This window comes from Ursus americanus, chromosome 19 (assembly GCF_024610735.1).
Source record: "Ursus americanus isolate L20-20 chromosome 19, mUrsAme1.1.p, whole genome shotgun sequence".
NCBI classification, from domain to species: domain Eukaryota; kingdom Metazoa; phylum Chordata; class Mammalia; order Carnivora; family Ursidae; genus Ursus; species Ursus americanus.
The window spans coordinates 43,370,827-43,397,968 of NC_142145.1; the positions used below are offsets into that span (position 1 = coordinate 43,370,827).

The following is a 27,142-nucleotide window of genomic DNA, read 5'->3' on the forward strand; positions in this document are numbered from 1 at the left end:
CCAGCACCACCCACTTTCTGATAATGGTGGAAGCCTTGGAAATGACACAATGTACCATTTATTCACCTCTGTGTTAAAGGTGACCACGGTCTACTTCTATAGGAATTAACATTGCTAAGGAGTACCCAGAGAGATAGTCATATTACCATCTGCAGGTCTAAAGGTTCTTTGGAGACCACTTGGTACAATGACTTCATACTTCTATTCAGGGAAGTGAAGGCCTAAGATACAAGATTTCTTCAAGAAGCCGACCTTCCCCTCATCTTCAGACAAAAGCCTCCATTAAAATTACAAACAGAAGTTATCAGTCCGATAACCTAAACCTCATGAGTAACATTTCTATACTAGCTTTCAATGTGCTAAAAACAGCTTAGGTAGAATTATGGCAGTTCTCCTTCCTCGTTACTTTATCATGCAGAGGGCCAGTACGAGCAATGCTGAGATTAAAAGGTACTTCGCCCCTAAGGACAACAAACTGAAATTGTTCTATTTTTTTAATTTTTTAAATTTTTTTTAAAGATTTTATTTATTTGATAGACAGCCAGCGAGAGAGGGAACACAAGCAGGGGGAGTGGGAGAGGAAGAAGCAGGCTCCCAATGGAGGAGCCTGATGTGGGGCTCAATCCCAGACCGCTGGGATCACACCCTGAGCCGAAGGCAGATGCTTAAGGACTGAGCCACCCAGGCGCCCCTGAAATAGTTTTAAACAAATCCAAATTCTGTGTGAGAAAATGAGAAACATGGCCTTAATACCGCTTTGAACGACAGACTTCGAAAGGAATGTTTTATTCTCCTGGTTGTGTTTCTCTTCTTATTTTCTCCCAGCATCTCCAATGGTATGTAGGAAAGGACACCAAGCTGGATCAATAGTATGACCTAACACATCTACAGATTTAACATAGAAAAAAAGAAATAGCGTACTATGGAAAAAAGTAGGAAGTGGGGCATCTGGGTGGCTCAGTTGGTCGGTCAGTTGGCTCTTGGTTTCGGGTCATGATCTTGAGGTCCTGGGACTGAGCCCTGTGAGGTGTAGGGCTCCATGCTCAGCTGGGAGTCTGTTTAGGGATTCTATCACTCTGCCCCTCCCCTGCTTTTGTGTGCTCTCTCTCTCTCTAGAAAAAATAAATCCTTTTTTTTTTAATAGGAAGAAATGCACCAAAAATATTAAGTGTTCATTTTCCTTATGGTCTTTTATTTTCCAGATGAGGAAACGAAGGCACAGAAAAGTTAAATAATTTGCCCTGGGTCACACAACTGGTAAGAGGCAAGACTGAGATAGGCAGCCAAGGCAATGTCGCCTCAATACCACCTACAACAAGAAAACTTAGAAAGGTGTCAACCTGCATTATTATCTTAAAGGAGAAGAGCTGCTATTAAAATTGCTCTCATGGTTTATCCACAAAGTCAAAAGTCTTAAAATGAGTTCCTAGGGAGTATTTTCTTCCCACAAATATTCAATGTGTTAGGTCTACATAAACTCTGAACATCTCACTGTTACAGGCCTGCTCCTCTCACCTACCAGTCAGTATTCAGGTATATGGTGGCAAACCGCAGGCTGCTTGCCTGCACGGCACTCTCTCAGTGTTTCCCAAAAGAAAAATAGGGCAAAGAAATTCTACTGAGGACCAATTTTCAACCTGTGAAACAACTTCAGTAAAAAAGCAAATGTACCAATGCAATACAATTGAAACACATATGAAAATAGTCAGAACTGGTTAAAAAGTCAGAGAAAAAGATACTGGTACCAGATGTAAATCATGCCCACACGAAAAAAAAAAGTCCTTTCAGTTCAGGGAGGAGTATGAAAAGTGTCTGAAAAGGTAACACTGCTCACAGCAATAAAATAAAAACTAGCTACCAGGTCGTGTATAAACATATGACGTATTATACTTTCATCTCATCCAGGATCACTGAGTCTTGTTGAGGTCAGACTTTTAAAAACACAAGTTGGTTCATTATACAACTAAGGATAAAGTCCAACTTAATCGGCCTGAGATCTTGGTTCCATATTTTTCTAAATATGCCCTAACATTATGTGTGTTCTTTGCTGCAACCATGACATAATTAGTATAAATGGCCTTAATTCTAAATAAAGTTTTGCCAAAATTCTAACAAAACGAAATTTACCTCAAATGCAGGTTTTAAGAAATACAAGCTTTAAAAGAATGTTAAATGTTGCTCTTTTTTTACCAGAAGGATCTTGGATTTTAAAGATACTCAAGAGGAAACAATTTAAAAGGTCAGTCACATTAAAAGTAAATGGATGAAATATCGGTCAATTTTATATATAAAGTATACCTCAATAAAGTTGCTAAAAAAAAAAAAGGTAAGAGAATTTCCAGTATTTTACTCTTACTGATCATTACCCAAGATAAATATTGAAGGCAGAGAGTCACAAACTTCAGTACTTAAAGAGTTCTTTAAGTACCAGGGAAGGTAAACTTATGCCCCCGTATCTAAAGTGAATAGGCACTGGATGGTTCCAGTGGATTACCATATACAAGGATATAACTAATGACTCCAAATCTTCTGATTTTTCAAAAGAAGTGGAAATATAGATTTTTGTAAATTAAAACGTGGGCAACACTGTATGAGTCACAGAGAATGCATTTATAGATCAAATCCACCCCAAGGCCACCATTTTTGCAAACTGAGCGGAAGAATACTTTGGATACACTGTATTTGTTCTTTTGTGGGTAAGATACACTTCACGACACGAGTTTAAAAATATATATTAAAAATAAATTTTGAAAAAGAATACTTTAGTAAGAAAACCCTGGTGGGCCAAGAAAAGCTTTTGTAATGAATATGCTTAACTTTCTTTGGAGTCAAATAGCATGCAAATTCACAACTATTCCAAAGAAAGTGATACAGCAACTTGGATTTGAAGTTAGGTTCTGGAACCCAAATGCTGATACTCCAAAGCAAGTAACAATCAGAGCCAAGAAAGATCCATTGCCCGGCCCTCGGCTGTGGGGGCTTACTACTAAAGATACTGGTTTTCAAAGTCAGGGACTGAGCAAAGTTATTCTTATAATAAAATAATTATTTTAATGAAGTATTTGAAATAATTTTAAACATCTGATCAATAAGATTATACACAAATATGGGAAAATGCTGCACTTTACAAAAAATAAAGCTAAGCATTTAAATATACAAAAACAACTTTAGGTACAGATCTCTTCTGAAAGTATTCTTTTAACATATACATAATTTTTAGCATTTTACATAATAACTTGCTGAAACAAAAAAATGTGGCCAATTTAACATTTACTACTGTATAGAACATGGCTGCAACAGTCCTGATGGGAAGAACAGGATGAGGAGTAACATAATGGAGGTGTGTTTTTTCCCCTGAATTCCTTTCCTAAAAAGCAGCTTTTCTTTATTGGTTTCTTTTGTTTTTCATTTTTTTTAGCCTTCCTGGAGGACTTACTGGTTCTTTCTGTATGTGATTCTAAATACAGCTATTACTTTTCACCAGCTACATGCCACAAAGTGGAATTAAAAAAAAAAAAAGAGGGTTTGCTTTATAAAACATCAGCTTCCTCCTCAGATGAATATATATCTTGCATATATATATATAACATGCTTCTCATAATACATTTAGAGACAAGATCTCCAACAATGAGATGCTGACATTACCTTCTGAGTACTGAATCCAAAATGGAGTCTTATTGTTAAAAATTTCTAATCATCAATTAGGGTTTTTTAAATGCAACAAGATGCTTAAAACTTGCAGTAACGAAAAGGATTTTACAAAACTATCCGTAAGATTTAAAACAATACACAAAACAAAAAAAATAACTTCTTCCTTTTGAAATACTGCAAATTTGAAAATGTTTGATACATTTTCCTTTTTGGTTGGACTGTGATTTTGTCCTGTCAACAAAACCCGTACCAGCTGCGTTGGAGTTCCAATCTCACCCCCGGAATGGAGGGAGCCTGTGCAGCACACACTTCCCGCTCTGGGATTCCATTTTCACTCTCCCCTCCTCAGGTGGAATGCAATGCCCCTTCATTCCTTCCAGTACTTCCCACCTTTTCCAGTTTCCAGTGAGGTATATATTCAGTGAGCTCCTGTTTTACAGTTTTACAGCTTCCCTGACAAGAATGTCCCCTCACTTGGTATCAGAAGTAGCCCATGGTGATGAACCAGAGAACAGCAACCTCAGGCACAAACGATTCCCATTTGCCTCAGTTTTGAAAACACTGGGATGCAGCTGACCAAAGCTGCCACAGACCCTAATCTGTGGCTTGTCACCTGCAACTACAGAAGGTGACTGTCACAATTAGCTAGGCAACTTCTGATCCCAGCCCAGAAAACCTAACACCTTGAGACAGGTTCAGTAGAGGATGAAATACAGTTTGCCTCGTAAGTAGTGACTCTTCCTTTCTTTCACCTGCATCTTAACGCTGGCTGTATTAGGGATATCACCTCACCTGTTAACAGTCTGGCAAATGAAGCAGGTGGTACCAAACAGGGCCTTAACTTGCTGTAATTAAATGCACACATAGGCAGAAGCCTACGTCTGTATAAACTGTATTTCATTAACCAATTTCCAGAAGACAAAGTTGAATTCTAGTCATTAAGAACCCCATGGGATGTATAAATAAGATTTAATAAAAGTTCGTAACTGTAAACAATGGTCTTCCCTATTGGTGATTATTTTCCAGAAACTGAAATTTCAGGAGAGTGCCACAATGCTCTTTATGTCTTCTTTGGCAGTAAACAGCAAGGATCTGGATGGAGAGTGCGTGGTCATTTCAGAAGGGCAAGGTATAGAGCTCGAGAATACCTCATCTCTCTTTCCTGTTCCATACAGAATATCAAGTCCCTGAGACAGATTCTTGTGATTCTTGGACGAAGCAACTGTTTGGTGGCTGTCAGACTGGATGTCCCAGAAGCAAGAAGATTGTCTTTTAAGCCCTAAACAGAATAAAGAGAGAAAAAAGTTTAAAGTAAGCAATCTTTCATACAGGGAAAAACTGTCTTCACAATGGAAGAGCTCACTAGCTTCTGGCCACTGAGATAGGTGCTAGAGAGAATACAATGAAGCAGCAGGCTCAACCCTGTCCCTCAGCAGCCCCATCTCTTGGGGGGAGGCCAACTGCCTCCGTACTAGCTCATGACCTCATTCATTCTCTCTCTCTCACCTGGACCATGGTGACAGCCTCTTAAACTGATTTCTTCACTTCCAGGCTCGACTTCACTCCATTCTTTGCTGTGCATTGAAGGCCAGACTTCTCTCTTTAAGGGTCTTAGACAAAACTTCCGGGAGTGATGGATGTGGTCGTTATTTCAATTGTGGTGATGATTTCATAGGTGTATGTGTAAAAACCTATCAGACTGTATACTTTAAATGTGTGCAGTCTTTTGTATATCAATTATAAAAGTGAAAGAAAAAGCCTTACATGGTTCATATCCCACCATTCTGTGGTTCAAAAATCTTCGACGGCTCGCTGCTATCGAGAGAAGCTACCTGAGCACTTGTTATATTGACAGCTGTGTGAATCACCTCCCACACACGATCCCTTTTCTTTCATTTTACACTGCAGCAAGTTACATGGGTGCCGTCACCATTTATCAAATGAGAAAACTGCGCTTAGATAGGTTACGCAACCTGTTCAAAGTCACATAGCAAAACTGAACTGTGACTCAATTTCTAATTGGATCTGAAGTGAGTGCTCTTAGTCACTGTCCTGTATTATCTACCAAATCAGGTACCAACTCATCACCTGGCTTCCCTACGGGCTTACTTGCCACTGCTCCTTTACAAAGCATCTTAAATGTGGCCAACAGATAAAGATCAGCTAAAGGCCATTCCGGACCAATCAATTCATCTTTTAAGACCCATTTCAAATGGGTCTACTTGCTGCCCCCACCAAAGGAATTTTTGCTGCAGTAATTACCTTACATAGTATTACAGTAATTTGTATATGCTACCACCACAACTACATACCCACTAGGTCATAAGCTTTTTGAAGATAGGGACTATCAACCAATGTGGGCTCTAAATGTCATTCAAAAATGAATGGAACCCAATATGCTTATACTAAGACAGTTTTCTAAATATCAGTGTTTACACAACAGTATTAAAACAAACGAACAAACAAAAAAGATTGGAAAGAGAAATGAAAAATACAGAATTTTTAGACAAAGGATAATTTTAAAAGATTTTATTTATTTATTTGGCAGAGTGAGAGAGAGAGAGAGTGAGTGCACAAGCAGGAGGAGCAGCAGGCAGAGGGAAAGGGTGAGCAGGCTTCCTGCTGAGCAGGGAGCCCGACCTAGGGCTCGATCCCAGGATACTGGGATCATGACCTGAGCCGAAGGCAGACGCCTAACTAACTGAGCCACCCAGGAGCCCCCAAAGGATAATCTTGTAAAGATGATATCCTTTATTTTCTCATTATTTTTTAAAACCCTACTTTGTACCCAAAAACATCTCAATAGGGTTGGTAACTCTCCTTTCACCCTCCAAAAGACTTATATAAGAAAAGATATTTACCTAACACAGGAAGCAAAACTTCTGGTTCCATAACCATCCTTTTATAACTATCAAATTTTAATTACTCCCTCTACATTTCTGTTTTGTTTTGCTTTGTTTTGATGAAGGAGAAAGAAATCCTTTTTAAGGTCTCCAATAACACTGTGGTAAAAACAAGTCAACTTAATTCCATGCATGTTCACAGATTGACTGAGGGGCACTTTATCTGATGGTCAAATAAACTTTCCTTGAAAGATGCTTTGCAATTTGGGGGGACTATGATATCACAATCACATTTCTATACTCGTTAGGTTAAACTTGCTCAAAAGGGTCCATGGAACAAATTTTGGGAAGTCCACATTTTTAGAAAGAAAAACATTCCTTTGCCTGCACAACTGCCTGACTACTTATCCGAGAGCCCATCTATGGTATAGAGCTAGTCTCTCACCACTTCTGCAAGGTTCTTAGTAATGAATGCAGTTTGTACAAATACAAGTGTCCGCCTCTGTAACTTCAGCTAAGCATGGGAGTCAAGCACTAGCACATTCCTCTTCCCTGTCAACATTACCACTTAGAGGTGGTATAACGTAGATGTAATCTTAACTACTGTAAATTATCACCATCTCAATATTTTCATAAGATTTTTGCAGAATGGGGATGCCTGGGTGGCTCAGTTGGTTAAGCATCTGCCTTCGGCTCAGGTTATGATCCCTGGGTCCTGGGATCGAGTCCCGCATTAGGGCCCTTGCTCAGAAGAGAACCTGCTTCTCTCTCTGCCTGCCACTCCCCCTGCTTGTGAGCTCTCCTTCTCTTTCTCACAAATAAAAATCTTTAATAAAAAAAGATTTTTGCAGAATGGACTGGACAACTCAGCTTTGGAAAACTGGATAAAAAACACACATTAGGAAGACAGTTAATAAAATGCGTCATGGACAGTGAGTGGCAATTTTGTTGTATATAGGAATTACCTGTTTAAAACTATAGTACATTTATTTTATTTTTTTCTTTTTAAACTGTAGTACATTTAAATAGAGGTATTTTTCTTAGCCAAAAATTAGATATAATATGCTAACGCTGAATTGATAGTTGTTTATGAATGTTCAAGTACTAAGAGTTTGCCTAAAATCATTTAGTGTTTTATATGAATTTTGAAATTAAATGGCTAGCTGGATACACTATGTCTTGGCAATTCCACTTCTATATAAATACCCAGAACTATATCATATGTTCACCGAAAAACATGTATGAGAATGTTTAGCAGTATTATTCATAATAGCCCTAAACAAGAAACAACCCAAATGCCCATTTAGAATAGGTAAGTTGTGGAATATTTATACAAATGGAATACTACACAGTAGTAACAAACTGAGTAACATGGATGAATGTCACAAAAATGTTAAATGAAAGGATCCAGACGTAAAGGGATACATACAGTTTGATTCCATTTCTATACAGTTCAGAGCTATGGAAGTGAGGACAATGATTCCCCTTGCGGGGAGAGGAGTAGTGCCCAGAAGGAGACAGGAGAGGGTTATCTGAGGTTCTGGTGGTATGCTCTGCCTTGACTGGAGTAGTGTCTACATGAGTGTGCTTGTGCTATGAAAATTCAGTGAGCTTTAATTTGTCTGCTTTTCTGCATCAGTATTATACTTTAATAAAAAAACTAAAATGCTCCCCAAACCCCACAATAACCCTTGTCTAGGTAGGAAATAAAAAAGGGAGCAAAAAGGGAAAAAAAGGAAAGGAAATAAGGCAAAAATGTTAAACAGAAAAAAACTAAAGAAACCAAATCATCTGGGTAAAGAACAAAGGGGTCACAGTTCATGTTTGTCATGTGACAAGCCTAAAGGATTCAGGAGAAAGAGCCGTATTACAGCTGCCAGCACGGGGTTGAAAAGAAGGTCATTCCAACAGGATGTAGCAGAAGGCCCAAGGCAATGTTATAAATGAAACAAACCCCAAGGGACATTCAGTAACCCAACAGAAATGTCTTTCATAATTCACAACTTTACAAAGGTGATAGCATTCTCTTCTCCCAAACAGTGACACACTTAGGAAAGTCCATCTTTCTTGAACATGGATATAAATATATAGCATTTTTATTCCTATGCTTATGGTTTGGGATGCCTACACTCTGACTTGACAGTTGCACAATGACCGGGCAAGAATAAGCAGCTACCTCTCAATTACCCATGTTTAAGAGAGTGGATAATGCGTGGCTAACTTAAAGCCATAAAAACTCAAACCTGCCTTTTCACCATCAGCTTTAATTTTCTCCCACTTCACCAAGTCCCTTTTCCAAAGTTTTCTAGGGCTGATTTCTGGTCACATTACACTATCAATGACAAAGAACACTAATGTGGTTAAGAGACCAGAATTTGTATGAAGGAAAAAGAAAAAGACCCTGTGACAATGTACTATTTATTTCTGAAACAGGGTGTTTCCCCAATCATCTTTCTACATGAGGATATTCCTTAACTTGGATTCTTCACCTGGATAAAAGTAGGCAAATGAAGAGAAAGGTCAAAGAGGATGAAAGAAATAATTCACTTACCAAGTGCACAACAAATGTTCTTAAAATCATAATCAGACCTAAATGTTCACATACTCTACTACTGTTAGGTCAATTAAGTTAGCTTTCATTCATTACTTTGTTCAACTCCATCACTAAACAAAGTTTCTTACTTTTATTTTGAGGAATTCTTCTCTAATAAGAAAAAAACTGAATACCATAAGTTACCGATTTCAGAGAAATAACACTGTTTTAAGAATAACACTAATTAAAAATAACCAGTTATCCAAACTTTTATTCCCTCAAGTTAATGGAGTGGGTGCTGTGAAGTAAAACCTTTGAAAATTTGTCTACTTCATTTTCCACATTTCCTTAAGCTCTATTACTGCTATATTAAGTGAAAAGCAAAAATGATCTTCATGAGCCCAGAGGCTTCATGAATCTTGCTGAAGTTCTCAGTGACTTCGTATGGGCCTCTGTTTCTAAAAACTGCCATCCACTAGCTTCACGCTAGATCACACACTGATACAGTTTAAAAGTTACCTGGGTTACTGGGCATCTACTATGGGCAAGGAACTGTGCTAGGCAGCATAAGACATACAGGAGGATTGAACAGTGCTGAGCACTGGTTGTCTCCTCCATAAGCAACCTCAGACAAATTACTTAAGTTCTCTGTACCTCAGTTTCCTAATCTGCAAAACAGAAACAGTAACAGTAATTATCTCATAGGGTTGTCTTGAGGATTAAATGAGAACACTGCCTAGCACACAATATACATTCTATAAGTGTTAGCCCTTCTTATAATAAATTAGTTCATTAGTCAGTTGGGAGGTTTGAAGGTTTATAAACAGGAAATAGTGTAATTCTAGTTCCAGATCTTTTCTGACATCCCCCAGTTAAAACTAATTAGAATAAACTTCCTGCCCATGTCCTATTCTGTTAAGTCCTAACTAACTTAATTTCTCCTGCCACATTTACTTTGTTCCTTCCAGTGAAATCTTTGAGTTTTAGTGGCGCTCTGAATGCCTAAAGCTAGACTAATGGGCATTTCAGACATGTGGCAGGTGGACAAAGGATATATCCCAGGACAGGAAGTTTTTCATCGGCTCCTCCAATCAGATACTGGAGGAACTTGATGCTCAAGAGACCCAACCAAGCTTATCAATACTGTTTCTAGAAGCTAACATCAACTTCTTGCATTTTATTCCCGGCATCAGAAGACTAACTAAACAAGTGTGTCCCTGAATCTTAATAATTAACTAGAAACAAAAATTGGGCATTTTTAATAGAGGCAAAGATTCATTACATTTCCAGGCTCTGCTCCTGATTTTATCCTAACCCCATGCCCCATGGCAGCTCTTAACCTGAGGACTCAAGTCTTAAACTTTAGGGAGGAAACAAGGAATAGACATGGGAACAGGGGGTACAATGAAGACTGGCTCCAGGAAAAAAAAAAATCAAGTATCTTCTAAGTCCTGGAAGCAAGGATAAATAAAACGATCCTGGATGCCTGGCCCTGTGTAAGAAGAACTATGAGAAAGAAACTGAGGGCTTCAGAGGGGGTGGGGGAATGGGATAGGCTGGTGATGGGTAGTAAGGAGGGCACGTATTGCATGGTGCACTGGGTGTTATATGCAACTAATGAATCATCGAACTTTACATCAGAAACCAGGGATGTACTGTATGGTGACTAACATAATAAAAAAACATTAAAAAAAAAAAAAGAAGAAGAAGAACACGAAAAATCTATATTCGAAAGACCTGAGCTTCTAGGCCTTAAGGGCAGCACAGAGCAAAAAATACTGAGCTTCAGGATTGAGCACCCTCTGCTGGTCAACGAGAAGAACTTTTGAAGCAACAGAGCTGCAGCTTTTATCACCTTCGTTTCATTCCTTTTGAGTTATTTCAGAATACTGACAACCCTACATGTTATCTTCTGCCCCAGAATTTTGTTATTTCTATGTATCCATGTTTCAACAGTCTTTTATAGAAATAATATGTTTAAACAGACTGATATGGCACGTAATCATGGGCTCTGAGTTCTATTTCGAGTTGTGTCATTAGGAGAGAATATAAAGATAAGTCCGGTTCTTCTCTGCTAATGACATTCTCCTCCTTTATCTCCAAAAGAATGCTTTCTTAAAATCCGGACCTCATTGTTTAATTTCCTAATGAAGTCTCCAACTTAATGTATCCGAAATTCCTCATGTTTCAAACCATTATTCCTCTTCCCTTCTTCTTTCTTACTTATGGGAATGGCAATACCATTCCCCTTCAATACCTAAGCCCGAAAATTGGGTGTCATCCTCAACCCTTTCTTCCTCTACATCCCATCTGTCACTTATCAGTTCTACCTCTTAACGATTTCCAAATCATATGCTTCCTTCTATATTTTTACTGTCATTATCCTTTGCCTAGGTTACCTCAACAACCTTCTTAAGCAACTTCCCTAGTTCCACTATTAATATTGCTCACACTGAAGTGGGAATGATCTTTCTAAAATAATAATCAGATAACAGTTTTCCTGATCAAAATGCTCCAATAGATAAAAATCTATAGGACCCAGTCCCAGTATCCAAGCATGACATATGCAGTCATCCATGAGCATACCAAAGCCTCTCCCCAGTCTCACCTCTCATTTCTTTCTTCCTGTCCCAAACTACTGAGTATGCCACAGAGTACTTTTTTCCTCTTTGCTCCAAGACAGGTAATTCTCTCCTCCTGAACTCATTTCCAATCTCTCTGTCCCATCCTCGTATCACATTACCTTACTAAGTTCTTTAAAACTCAGTTCAGGTACTTGTTTCCCCAGTGCTACAATTCCAAACTTACCCCAGGTCTGGACCAGGTGCAAGTCCTGTATACTTCAGTAATACTCTGAATTTTGTTTTACTGTCACATGCATTCAGCACAATGCAACTACCTCTTTAATTTTCTCACTCGCTAAAAGGGAAGGATTTTGGAGCTGTGAATATTTTATACAGCGTTTAGCACTTAGCTGGTATTCATTCAATGTCGTAGTATGATTATATGTCTAGTGTCACCCAATAAATCACTAATGTGAATTAACAATGAAAATGAGCCATATTATGGCTTTATAATCAAGATCCTGCTGTCATTCTTAGCTTTAAGCCAAATAAATCGGGGAGAAAATGTTAAGTCCTTTGGTAGCTTGTTCTTAAGCATTATCCAGCCTTCTAACAACTTATCTCACCCACTCATCCTTACCAAGCTGCCACTGGATGAAACTGCTCAAAAGGCTGTTTTTTTGGTCGCTCTTTCCAAAAAGGAATTGCTTCAGCCCACCAAATAATACAACACGCAAGAACGGTAGATTACCAGGGCGCCTGGGTGGTGCAGTTGTTAAGCGTCTGCCTTCAGCTCAGGGCGTGATCCCGGTGTTATGGGATGGAGCCCCACATCAGGCTCCTCCACTATGAGCCTGCTTCTTCCTCTCCCACTCCCCCTGCTTGTGTTCCCTCTCTCAGTGGCTGTCTCTATCTCTGTTAAATAAATAAATAAAATCTTAAAAAAAAAAAAAAGAACAGATTACCAAATAATGAGTCAAACTCTGAAATGTAGTAACTTTCCTTTTAACACTACAGTTATTTTCTTTAACCTTTAATTAAGACACTTACAAAGTCCTCTGAAAACTCAAACTATGTCCAAAGATAAATTTTACCTATTACTTTATGAAAACTTCAAAGGACTGCTAGTTAACTTTTTTTTTTTCTTTCAGAACCAGCTTTGATTTTATCCTTGGAGGATCTTAATGTTAAGAAAAGCTACGATAATATCAGTAAAGGTTGTTGTGCCTCACAACTAAAGGTAAATTTGCCAATATACTTCAGTACTAATTGTAGCTTTATTTAAAACTCTGGTAATTCTAGAGTTGGAAAGTTGCATAGGACTGATGGAAAATGATATTACAAAGAAATATGAATTTACAGGAAAAATAAAAGCACTGCAAGTGGTAAATATAAAAACTATTTTTATTTTCATAAACTCCTTAAAAGATTATGACCAAGTAATGAGAATGTACTAGAGTTAAAAACATATGTAAAAGTAAAAAGGTGATAACAATAACACAAAGGATGGGAGGGACTTGTGTAATAGAATCATACAGTTAAAAGGTTTTCAACTCTTATGTGATGTGATATTAATTCAAGGTTGAGTGTAGTCAGTTAAGGATATCCACTATGCCTGTTAACAGATACATACATACAACCATTAAAAAAATAAAAGAGGAGCATAGTTAAAAGTCAACAGAGGATATAGAACATCACACTAAATACTACATAATTAACTCAAAAGATGACTAGAAAGGAGAAACAAAATAACAGAGGGACAAACAAAATAAATGGCCAGATGACAGACCCAAATTCAAGCACAGTGAAATTATATTAAATATAAATGGACTAAACACTCCAAATACGTTTTCAGACAAGACACAAATCGCAAACTCAATTATATGCTATTCATAAGAGACCAGCTTTAAGTAAAGACATAGATAGGCTGGAAGTAAAAGGACAGAAAAAAATAAACCATGCAAATACTAAGCATAATAGTATTTGGTGTGGCTATAATAATATTTAACAAAGTAAGACTTTAAGACAAGGAATACTACTAGAAATGAGAATAATTTCACAATGTCAAAAGGGGGAAATTCATAAGAAAGACATAATGTGTTTATGCCTAATAACAGACCATCAAATAAAAGAAGCAAAGATTGGTAAATAGAAACAGACAAATGTAAAACCACAGTTTTAAAAAAAGAAAACAACTTATAAACCTCTCTCAGTAACCCATGTAACAAGCAGCCAAAAAAAATTGGTAAGGATGTAGAAGACTTATAGATCCTTACTCAATACTAAAGAACACACATCCTTCTCAAGTGCACAGAAATATTCCCTAAGATATACCATATGCTAAGACAGGTCTCAATAAATTTAAAAGGATTGAAATACAGAATATGTTCTCTAACCATAATGAAAACACTAAATATTTGAAATTAAACAACACATTTCTGAACAGTCTGTATTTCAAAGAAGATATCAAAAAAGGAAATTAGGAAATATTTTTTAAATTTAACGATAATAAGAACACAACATATCCAATTATTAGAGCTTTTCTGCTTTGGCTTCACTCCCACAAACTAATGGAAATTTATAATGTTAAATGTTTATATTAGAATAAAAAAGTATACTCAACCTTCACCTCAACTGAGAAGCTGGAAAAAGAAAATATTAAACTCAATGGAATTAGAAGAAAGGAAATAAATAGGAGTGGAAATCAATGACATAAGAAATAGAAAAACATTTTTTAAAAAAGTAATAAAGCCATAAGTTAGTTTTTGGAAAAGATTAATAAAACATAAACCCTTATCTAGACTGATCAGGAAGAAAGAGAACACACAAATGATCAATATCAGGAATGAAAGAAAAAATAACATCACCACAGACATTAAAAGACAACAACGAGATACAAAGAATAATTTTATGCGAATGTCTCCAACAATCTAGATGAATGCAAAAATTCTTTGAGAAACACAACTTTCAAATACTAACACACACAAAAAGAGAGAATCTAGTATTGAGTTTTCCTCACATGAAGAACTCCTGGCCTGATCAGGTGCCTTCATCAGTAAATACTATCAAACACTTGAGGAGGAAATAAGGCCTATCTTAGACACTTAAACACTTTAAAAAAGAAAAAAAAGAAAAGAGGAAGAACGAACACTGGCATAACTCAAGCTCAAACTAACAAGGACACTATAACAAGCTAAAATTATAGACCAGGGGCGCCTGGGTGGCACAGCAGTTAAGCGTCTGCCTTCGGCTCAGGGCGTGATCCCGGCGTTGTGGGATCGAGCCCCACATCAGGCTCCTCTGCTATCAGCCTGCTTCTTCCTCTCCCACTCCCCCTGCTTGTGTTCCCTCTCTCGCTGGCTGTCTCTATCTCTGTCGAATAAATAAAATCTTTAAAAATAAAATAAAATAAAATAAAATTATAGACCAATATCTTTCATGAACACAGAGGCAAAAATACTAAACAAAACGAATGAACAGCAAATAGAATCCAGCAACGTGAATAATCATTTTATATTGTGACCAACTGGGATTTATCCCAGGATTAAAAAGCTGGCTAAAATTTAAAAAACAAATACAAATGATCAAATTAAGAGAATAAAGGAGAAAACTCATGATAATCAGATAAATTCAGACAAGCTTTGGCAAAATTCCACACCCACCATCAGAAAAGTTCTCAGTGAACTAGGAAGAGAAGAATTTCCTCTATAAAAAACCTACAGCCAAAATCATACTTAAAGGTTAAATACTGAGTGCTTTTTCCCTAAGATCAGAAACAAGGCAAGGATGTCCGCCCTCACCACTTCTTTTCAACACAATACTGGGGATGTTAGCTAGTGTTCTGAGGCAAGAAAAAATAAATAAAAAGCACAAAGACTGGAAAGAAAGAAGTACTCTATTTTGATTTGTAAACATGATTATTTAGCACATCTTTAGGAATTTACATCCAAAATTACAGAACAATTAGGTAAACTTAGTAGGTTGGAGGATACAAGATTTGCTATATTAGCAATGAACTGGAAAGTATAATATAAAAATACCATTTCAATAGCATCAAGAAAATAGTATCTATGTATAAATGTAATGAAAGACATGGAAGACTTTTTTTTTTTTTTTAAGATTTATTTATTTATTTGTCAGAGGGAGAGAGAGCACACGCGCACAAGCAGCAGGAGCAGCAAGCAGGGGGAGAAGCAGGCTCCCCGCTGAGCAAGGAGCCCGATGTGGGGCTTGATCCCAGGACCCTGGAATCATGACCTAAGCTGAAGGCAGATGCTTAACCAACTGAGCCACGTAGGCATCCTGACCTGGAAGACTTCTAAATAGAAAGCTAAAACACTGCAGGGAGAAATTAAAGAGGACAGAAATACATGTAAGGATATACAAAGCTCATATTGCCTCACGACTGTTAAGATGTTGGTTCTTCACAAACTGATCTATAGATTCAATGCCATCCTAACACATATATACACATTTTTGTAAGAATGACAAGAAGATGCTGAAATTCATATGAAAATGCAAAGGACCCAGAATTGTCAAAAAACACTCTTGAAAAAGGACAAAGTTGGAGAATTTCAACTATTGGATTTCAAAATTATTACAGTAAGCAAGAGACTGTGGTTTTGGCATAAATATAGAAAAACAGATCAACAGAATGAAGTATGAATATGTACTTCTACATATACAGTTAATTGATTTTAAATGTAAGTCATGGTAAATGGAGTAAGTCTTTTCAATAAATGGGATGGAGCAACAAGATATCTGTATATTAAAAAATTAGCCTCAACCCCTAACTTCAGATCAGATATAAAAATTAAGAAGATCAAACACTTAAAATATAAGAAGATCAAACACTTAAAACGTAAAATATAAAGCTTCTAAGAAAAAAAATCTTCAAAATTATGGGTACACTAATTTTTTTAGGATACAGAAAGCAGTAACTATAAAAGAAAAAAATGATAAATTACACTTCATCGAAGTTAAACCCTTCTGTTCTTCCAAAAGACACCTTCATGAAAATAAAAGTACACTGCTAAAGGGAGTGTGAAATGGCACAACTTGAAAAAAGTTTAAAGTTCTTATAAAATTAAACCTACATCTATCTTATGATTCAACAGTTGCTCTCCTAAGTATTTATCTAAGAGAATGAAAGCATATGTCCACAAAACGACTTTTACAGGGATGTTGATAGCAGCTTTATTTGTACTTGCCAAAAATTAGAAGGAGCCCAAGTGTCCAATGAATAAACAAATTATGGACCATTTATACAATGGAGTACTACTCAACACTAAAAAGGAATGTACTATTGACATGTGCAAAGTGAATAAATCTCAAAAACATACACACAGAGTGAAAATTTAAAAACAAAAAAGTACATTGCTGTATGATCCCCAATTACACAAAATTCTAAAACAGGCAAGACTAACCTATGGTAACGGAAATTAGATCAGTAACTGTGAAGTAAAAGGTTGGATGGCAGGGGTAATGACTGAAAAGGCATGAAAAAACTTTCTGGGGTCACAGAAATGTTTTCTATCTTGATATGGGATAGTGGTTATAATTAAAACCAGCACATCTTATTGTAAATAAATTACACCTTGATCTTAAAAACAAGTGCAAAGTTCCTTTGAAGTTTTAAAAGTCATTCCCTCCTTGAGACTTCCCCCAAAGGAACATGATTACTCTTCTCTACTGTCTGGTGTGCTTGGTATAAAAGTTTGAGAAGCACTGTGATGTCAGAATTCTATACTCACAAATATTATGACAGGTACAGAGAATGTGGACAAAGAAATGTTTATTCCAACATTATGTGAAAAGTTGTTTGTAAATAAAAAGTTACCTAGAAGATATTGTAAAACTCTAGAATATATTCAACTCAAGAGATTATAAGTATTATTGAAGTGCTTGAAAAATTTAAGTGTCAGCATTTCTCAATGGGGGTGTTATTAGAATTCTGAGTAAGCTTGATTGGGTGGATCTGCCTCTCATATTGCATGATGTTTAGTATCACTGGCTCCCTGTCACCAAATGCTAGTAGCACAGTCCAACTCTTGAGTCACTGTGTCAGAACAACAATACTCCACAAATTTCTAAGCACTCCAAAGGAGCAGGTACTTCCCCCAGTTGAGAATCACTAGTCTACAAGCTAATGGCCAAAGCATATGTAAGCAGCATGAAAAATCATCCAGTTAATAGACTTAATCTACCATACCATTTTAATTCCAAAGCTGATAATTTAACTAATGACTACCTTTACTTAATCTTCAAAAGAAAAAAGTCCATGCTTTTATGTGCTATATGTAAGACCAACTCGGGAAGATGAAGAACAACTGATTTTGTTGAAATCTCTAATTAGGGAAACCAAATACAACCACTGACAATACTGTCAATAGCAACAAACTGTAAGACAAGAAATAACATTAGAAACCAAATTACTAAATGGAGTGATAAATCCAGAAGATGATTTATCATGGTCAGAACCCTATAAATGGCCCACGAATGTGCAACAGCAGGCTTAGAAAAGAATCAGGATACTCCCAAGGTGTTCTTTGTGGCAGAAAATTAGCAAACATGCTAAGGTAAGTCAGGCAGATGTTAACTAATTTGCTTTATGGTTTCAATATTCAAACTTGCCTTTCATGTTGCAATCAAAACATAACAATCATTTAATGACAAGAAAGGTTAGGCTACTAGCATTTTACTGACATATGTAAATTCAAGAATGGACACTGAGAACAAGACTAAAGAATGGAAAGGGATGTAAGGCCACCTACATGCCTGGTACATGGTCCTATAACAAGAAACTGAATTCGTGATTAAAAAGCTTCTCTTTGGGGAGCTTGGGTGGCTCAGCTGGTTAAGTGTCTAGCTCTTGACTTCGACTCAGGTCATGATCTCAGGGTTGGGAGACCAAGGGCTGCAATGGGTTCTGCACTGGATGTGGAGCCTGCTTAAGATTCTCTCTCTGCCCCTTCCCTTCCCCATGGAAGTACTACACAAACTGATCCATAAATTCAATGTAATCTGTATCAAAATTCTAGCTACCTTTTTTGCAGACATTGACAAAGTAATCCTAAAATACACATGTAAATGTAAGGGACCCAGAATACCCAAACGAAGAACCTTGAAATTCTTTGAATTTCTTGAAATTCTTGAAACTCTTGAAAGAATTCTTGAAAACAAAGAATCAAGTTGGAAAAATCACTTTCTGATTTCAAAACTTACTGCAAAGCTATAGTAATCAAGACACTGTGGTATTTGTATAAGGACAGAACAGACACACAGATCAACAGAAAAGAGAGTCCAGAAATAAACCCATACATTTACAATTAATTTATTTTCAAAAAGGGTGTTAAGACAATGGGAAAGGATAGTCTTTTCAAAAAATGGTGCCAGGACAACTGGATATCTGCATGCAAAAGAATGAATTTGAACCCATCTCACACCATATAAAAAATGAACTCAGAAAGGATCAAAGATGTAAATAAATGTAAGAGCTAAAACTATAACACTCTAAGATACAAATCCTGTAACATTGGGTTAGGCAATGCTTTCTTGGATATTATACCTAAAGCAAAAGCAAGCAAAGAAAAAGATAGATTGACTGCACTTCATTTCCACAAAGTAAACATACAAATGAACAATAGGGACATGAAAAGATGTCCAACATTATTAGTTATTAGAGAAATACAAAATAAAACCATAATGAGAGACCACTTCACACCCACTGGAATGACTACTAAAAAAAAACCTAAACCAAAAACAGGCAATAACAACTGTTGACCATTATGTGGACAAACTGGAACCCTCATGCATTGCAAGCAGGAATGTAAAATGATACAGCTGCTATGCAAGGCGGTTTGACAATTCCTCAAAAAGTCAAACACAGAGTTACCATATGACCCAGCAACTCCGCTCCTAGGAATATACCCAAAAGAAATGAAACTTGAATATGAATGTTCATAACAGCATTAATTGTAATAGCCAAGTATATAAACAATCAGCTGATGAATGGATAAACAAAATGTCACATATCCATATAATTTATGGATAATGGAATATTATTCAGCCATAAATAGGAATGAAGTACTGATAACATGCCACAACATGGATGGACCTTGAAAACATCAAGTGAAGTCAAAGAAGTTAGACACAAAAGGCCGCATATTATATCATTCCATTTATATGAATGCCCAGAACAGGCAAATCCATAAAGACAGAAAGCAGATTAGTGGTTGAAAGAGGTGGGAGGGAGTGCCTGCCGATGGCTATGGAGATTCCTTCTGGAGTGATGAAAATGTTCTGGGATTAAATAATGGAGATAGTTGCACAACCATGGGAATATACTAAAAACTACTGAACCATATACTTTAAAACACTGAATTTTATGGTATGTGAATTATATCTGAAAGATTGGCACAGTCTGATAAGTCATACAAACAAGTTCAAATAAACATTTTGAAAGCAACTTATACTTACTGTTTTTAATACTCTATGGAATTCTTGGGAAAAATGCATAAACAGGAATTCAACAATATACTCTAAATGTTATCAGAAAGTACTGTTGCAATATTTAAGGCAGATATACTGCTTTCCAAGTAAACCTGCGTTTTCACTGGTAACATTTGCTGACAATCTGAACATCTACTTTGGGAAAATTTCACAGAAAAATTAACTGTCATTGGAAAGACATACTTAGCAAAGGAATTACCAACCACTTTTCCCATAAACATTAGTTTGTTGTTAATTAGCGCTCATCTATCACTTTGGAAAACCCTCTAAGGCCTGATATTTAGTATAGGCAGCCGTATATCACACAGGCAATTCTTGCTTCTCATAGTCACTAAAGTTGGAACCAAATAGCTGCATACAAGGCTGAAACAAAGAGCTACTAGTACATTAGGGAGTACGCATAACGGTATAACTGGTCATGTGAGAATACTACAATTCAAGAAATCTGAGGAGAGTAATACTAGTCTAAATTACAGAAACAGTATGCAGAGAGACACACTTTTAAAAACTGCTTCTTGGGAGCCTGACAACTTACAGGAATCATCTTAAGGCTTGATAAGTTAAAAAAAATAATCTTTCTTAGCGTAAGCCCATTATTATGCTAACTATAATTATAACTATAATTAAAGTGCTTTGAAGGAAAAAAAAACTTACAAAGCCTCAAATATTACATATAAAACATCATTAAAACACTACTTTGCCCCAGGAGGAATGGTGACCAAAATAATTAATGGAGCAGAGGAATATAACAATAAAAATACCCAAGGAAAAGACATGGGAATCTTAAAAAGTTCACCAACAACTCTTCACAGATGTTATTTTATATACATTATACTAATTTCCAGTTTAACCACAAGCATCCATGGCCAAATGCTAAAAGGCCCACCATGCTAACAAGGTTCATCACTGGTGTCCTGTCACGCTCAGTTATAAGGCAGAATAGGCCAGACCAGCATATATCCAGCACAGCGGCCATAAAGAAAACTAACTCTTTGACTATAAATTCCAAGCAAGATGAGACCTAGTTCTATTCTTTTCACCACTGTACCTAAACAGTTGGGTGACTGAATAAATGAATAACTGAATACAAATGCCATCTCTTCCAAATAGAGAATAGAAAGGAGATTAACCAAAAGCTAAGAGATAACAAATGGCATTAAGCTTTGAAAATAATAGGGATGCCTGGGTGGCTCAGTTGGTTAAGCAGCTGCCTTCAACTCAGGTCGTGATCCCAGAGTGCTGGGATCAAGCCCCACTTTGAGCTCCCTGCTCAGTGGCGAGTCTGCTTCACCCTCTCCCTCTACCCCTCCCCTGCTCCTTCTCTCTCACTTACCCTATCAAAAAATGAACACAATCTTTTTTAAAAAAAAAAAAAGGTTTTAAAATAACAATATCCAGTGCTGATTGAGATACTAATAAATACATACTTTCATATACTGCTGGTAGAAATACAAACTAGTTCAATTTTCGTGGACAGCAATTAGCAGTAAATATTTTTTTAAAAGGAACTTTAATAATAAATATCTCATTTGACCTTGCAACTCTAGTTCTGGAAAAAACAAACAAACAAAACAAAAGAAAACCCATGGGGGTGCTTGGGTGGCTCAACTGGTTAAGCATCTGCCTTTGTCTCCGGTCATGATCCCAGGGTCCTGGGACTGAGCCCCACATCGGGCTCCCTGCTTAGCGGTAGTCAGATGCTCCCTCTCCCTGCCTCTTCCCCTGCTAGTGCTCGCATGTTCTCTCGGTCAAATAAATAAATAAATAAATAAAATCTTAAAAACAAAACCCATGGTGAAAGATTTAATTATAAACAGGTTCATACAATTATAAATAGGTTCATTATATTAGAAACTAAAATATGTCCAATGAGAGATGGATAAATTACAGTATGCCAACAAAATGTGTAGAAAAACATTTAATGACATGGATAAGAGGTATATATGATAATGTTAAGTAAAAAAAGTAGATTACCAATATTCTCATTCTGTGAATTTTGTAAAAATGTGATAGGATGTGGATAATTTAATTTCCTTCTCTACATTTTCTACAATAAACATGTTTCTTGATGAAAATAAAAATTTTAAACATAAAAATTGGTGATTTTTTTAAAAAGTCCCTCTGTAAAGTGAATTTTTATCACCAATCTGAGAAATCAAAAGGTGTAAGTGATGGGAATAAGAAAGGGACACAGGAGGAGTTGACAGAAAAGGACCCACTGAAAATAAAATAGAGAAAGCAGACAGAATAGATTCCAGAGAGTGAAAGAGGTAGGCTTTGGAGCTTCTGGTGAGGTCAACGAGCAGAGAAAGGTTTGTGGAAAGGTGGGGGAAGTCCTCATTTCAGGTCAAATGAGGTATATATTACCTCTAAAATCCAAATGCGCCCCTTTCTTTGTGATGGGAGAAGTCAGCTAGATATAGCAGGTTTTGTTGTTGTTGTTGTTTTGGTTTGGAAAAGGTACCTCAACATAGTCCAAACCACTGGATTCCTAGAAAGTTCACCAAGATAACAGGTACCTGAATTTTTGTGGGAATTATCCTCACCCTCTGGCATGCATGCACCTTACCAACAAAAGGAATTGTTATATCCAGCTCACCAAATCAAACCAGCATGGTATCAATATAATGGATCAGCATAAATGTCCTGTGGGAGACTAGCTTATGACAGAAAGCTTGATATAGCCCTGAGATAAGTTAGCGGAGGTATACTGCTGACCCCACCAGTTGAAAGCAAACTAATTCTGATGGTTTTTACTAATAAGTATATAGCGAAAAACCATATGCCAGATCACTATCTGCATACTAAATGCCAGGGGTTACACTGATTTGTTCCAGCAACAAAACCCCACCTGGAACAACTGTAACTGAAGCCACCACCTGATTAAGTTTATGATAACATACCATCATTCTCCAAGATCCATCTGTCTTCTTCAATAACAAACAGATGAGTTGAATAGGGATGTGACAGGAGTGAACAAATTCTTAAGGGTAGTTCGGTAATCTCTCTAGGTAATAGTTGACTACTTAGGTAGGTTGATGACACTCTAGTGGCTTCCACCTGACTTTCTCTCACTTCCACAGGTCAGTGAACCAATATGGGATCTTGGTTAGTTGTTGTGTCTACTCTAATTATGCATTCCAGAAATATGGAAATAACCACATCGGTCCCACTGTTGATGGCCCTAAGCCAAAACTCCATTGACTGATGGAAAACAGTGGCGTTTGGGTATTCTAGAACTCATTACATTCTGAGTCAATATTCAGCAATTCCCCAAAAATCTAATTATTTCTCATTCCCCAATGTCCATTACTCTAATAAATGGCCACTGGTCTTTTGGGGGAAGCCTAGAAGGAGATCAACACCATAAATTTTTGCTATATGGCATGACCTGGTTTTCCCTTTATTTAAAGGTCATTAGATCTGTGAACTGGCTTAAGTCTAGGGACGGGTTGAGGGGCTATAATCTCTTTATTGAGGTCATCTAAGTCACACTTCTGTTCCCCAGGTCTAGAGTTCTTCTGTTTACAAAAATCAAAAAATAATTCACAAGGTTTTCCACCTATTTCAGTTGGATACTATGATCAACCACCCCATGCCAAATATCTCTGCAACTCAGACTTCTCTGATTTCTGCTTTGGCTTTACTGACCATTACAGTAACCACTGACCACTACAGTAACCATTACAGTAATCACAGCCTCACCCTTTGTTTTTTTGCAATTAAGTGCCAGTACTTGTCTCTGTCACCTGGGATTCCATTACTCCTGATGAATTCAAGGATCCTAATTTGATGGCAACAGTTATCCTTCCATTAAAAATGGTTTAACAAAAGCAGCCAACAGAGCTCTTCAAGGATGTTGTAGCTCTCCTCATGAATATATTTCTCAGAGAAAAGGAGTGTTCTCTTCTCCCCTCCCCCCCCCCAGGGGACATGTGTGGTCAAGTTTTGTTTCTTGGGTTTTTTTTTTAAATGAAAAATCCACTCGGGGAGCCTGGTTGGCTCATTAAGCACCTTCGGCTCAGGTCATGATCCCAGGGTCCTGGGACTGAGACCCAACTGGGCTCCCTGTTCAGTAGGGGGTCTGCTTTTCCCTCTACCTCTGCTCCTCCCTGCTGCTTGTACTCTCTCTCTCTTTCTCTCAAATAAACAAAATCTAAAAAAAAAATGAAAGAAAGAAAGAAAGAAAGAAAGAAAGAAAGAAAGAAAGAAAGAAAGAAAAAGAAAAATCCACCTAGCCTTCTAATCTCCTTAAACCTTTGGATAACTTCCTCTATAGTATACAAATAAAGTTCTAGGATCTATCTCAACTTTACTTAGTTTAGGCCACCTTTTAGTGTAGTTTTCAGTCTACCAACAAAGCACACTGTTAGAGCCACTCATAGCCCTCTGACTTAATACCTTTGATCTGGAATCTTAGCTTAGTAAGCCCCATCAATAAATTCAGCCTGATCCAATTCTATTCCTTCTGCTCTATTCCATTCTCACACCATTCCCCAGGTAATTTCAGGCAAAATCATTCACACTTCTTCATGGGTAACACCTAGTAGGTAGGTACCTCACACTCTGGGGGCTGTTGGAATTTAAGTGGGGTTACAGAGGTATAAAAGCAATTAGAAGTGGTGAGAGTAGGTCCTGAAGAAGATCAGCAGTCTCTTAAAAGGCAACAACCTTAAGGGAAGCCATTATAGATTCCTCAGGAGACTAACCTCCCTCAGACATGGATAGGACTGGTAAAGGTGGATAGGCAGAATTAAGGAGTCCAAGTACCCAGCTTCAATGGAATCTGCCCATACTCCCCACCCCATTTTTCAGTTTTCCATTCTTTCCCAATGTAACCTTAATACGAGAGACCACAAAACTGGAAATTCAATTTATATTGTAACTCAGCCACCTGCAGGATTAGACTTCGGGTTTAGTTTTCAGAAATCTTTGCCTTTGGCTACAAGAGATAAGGGTTTCTTTTAGAGCAATCACAGAGGCTTTCACTCCCTTACATGGATTTCGAGCTCAGAATCTAAAGCCTTTTCCTTCCCTAGGTTCCCCAGTGTACTTTTGAAGGGACCATTATTCTTATTTTCATGTTAAAATGTTCCGTGGCAGTAAATACGTGGTCTCCCAAAGCTGTACCTTCTACGGGCACTTGATTACTAGTGTCTACAGCTGATAAAGTTACTATTTTGCTACAGCATGCCATGGATCACCAGTGTCTCCTATGCCACTTGAAACAGGGCCATTAATGCTTTTAAATCTAATTAGACCCAAGAACCCATTCTAGAAAACCTAGAACTAATTTAGGAACCCATCATTACAGTACTGTTCCTCTGTTATCAGTCAGCATTTCAACAGAGAACACTAGGAATGATACAAAATATGACATTTATAACAGAGATTTGTCCCTAAGTAATTATGAACCTGGTCAGTTTATGTCCAGCTGTTAACTCTGGTGCTGGGCCTGGCCCAGGGTTTGGAGAAGCCAACAGACAGGATTTGGGGAAAGCTGAGGAGCTCTGAGGCTCTCCCATGCCAAGAACGTTTGTGAGCTATAGTAGCTCCCAGTGTCCCCACATGACCTTCTGAGAATAAGAATATGGCTGCAGTTTCACTTCCACCTTGCAAAATCAAAACACCTCATTGCTCACGGTAACTGGGAGCTACGCAAAAAAGGAATTCTGGGTATGTAACTCCAGCTTAGCAAAAGTGACATAATACAAATCCACCATACCATCTTTGTCTTTTTTTTTTTTTAATATTTGTTTGGATCTGTCCTAATTTTAACTTCTAACCCTTCTATTATTGTTTATGTCTGCTCTCATATTTTCAATATCCAAGGGGTCTCATTTTTTCCAGTCATTGTTAAAAACGGGTTTCTATTCTTGTTTCATGGTCGCAATACATTCTGCTGCTTTTTAAATTTTTTTCCAGTTTCCTACTGCTATGTGCCTTTTCTTCCATATTTTCCTTTTAATCTTTTATGTAAGAGGTTTCCCTTACATATCTGGTTATCCTTGCCGACATGTTCATATTTAAAAGGTACTTAACTATTAATATTTAAGGCCTCTTCTCTTGGTTAGTTACCTTTTCAGAAAGAATGCCTCTAGTCTGTAGTCAATTTCAACTCAAATACTATTAAATATTCTTACTGCTGTTTTCTCCTCTCTTCTATAGTCTTGTATATTTACGATATTTTCACTCCTATATTTAAGGGGAATTTAAGGGGAATTTGGGAAGAAGGAAAGATAAACCCATAATGTGCAACTCAACATATTTCATAGGAAGTCCCTGAACATAGCTGACAGAGTCAACCTTTAAATCTCTGGAAAATTTAAAAGATTTGACTACAATTTAGATTTATGTTTTATTTATGAAAAAGTGGCAGATCTGTTTATAGAAGTGTGAACTAAATAACATTTAAAAAAATATATCTCAAAATATAAGGAGTTGCTTTTTTATCTAATGTAATAACATACTCTAAATTCCAGTGATCTACGTGATATTTATAGAAAATATTAAATGACAATAAATATGTTTAAATCTCTACTAAGTCAGCTACAATAGATAACAATGCACACTTCAGAAAGTTATGGTTCCCCTGCAGCCTGGCAAAAAAGAAAGGAGGTAAAGAATGGCACTACCTGTGCCCCTCAAGAACATAAAGATTAAAGGTGTGCCTTTTCACATTAATAACTTTAATTTTGATTTCAATCAAATTTTCTAACTTATTGCTAAGCAAAGTTCCGTAAAAGTCCTTTCTCCTCTTACCCCAAGAGTTAAATTCTTACGGGGTAGGACTCTAGCCTGCCTCTAGACAGAAAGAGCATATACTATCCACTTGATAATTTTTTTGTTCTGGTTGGCAAATGAACACTATTTTAAGCAACATATACCAAACACATCAATACTATAAGCACCATGTAGCTGATTTGGTACCATAACCACTTAATTTTAAAAGAAAGATCAGCATGGGGTAACTGGGTGATGGACATTAAGGAGGGCATGTGATGTAATGAGCACTGGGTGTTACAGAAGACTGAAGAATC

At 37.0% G+C, this 27,142-nt stretch overlaps 1 protein-coding gene across 2 annotated transcripts in view; it reads right to left on the reverse strand.

Annotated features, from left to right (window-relative positions):
* Positions 1–3,066: 3,066 nt before the first annotated feature.
* TAF4B (TATA-box binding protein associated factor 4b) overlaps positions 3,067–27,142 on the reverse strand; it is a 125,685-nt gene continuing 101,609 nt past the window's right edge. For both annotated transcript variants that reach the window (XM_087869910.1, XM_045781891.2), the window contains one exon: positions 3,067–4,930. In XM_087869910.1, the coding sequence (XP_087726036.1) occupies positions 4,763–4,930 (168 nt within the window). In that variant the 3' untranslated portion in view covers positions 3,067–4,762. The remainder of the gene's footprint in view (positions 4,931–27,142) is intronic.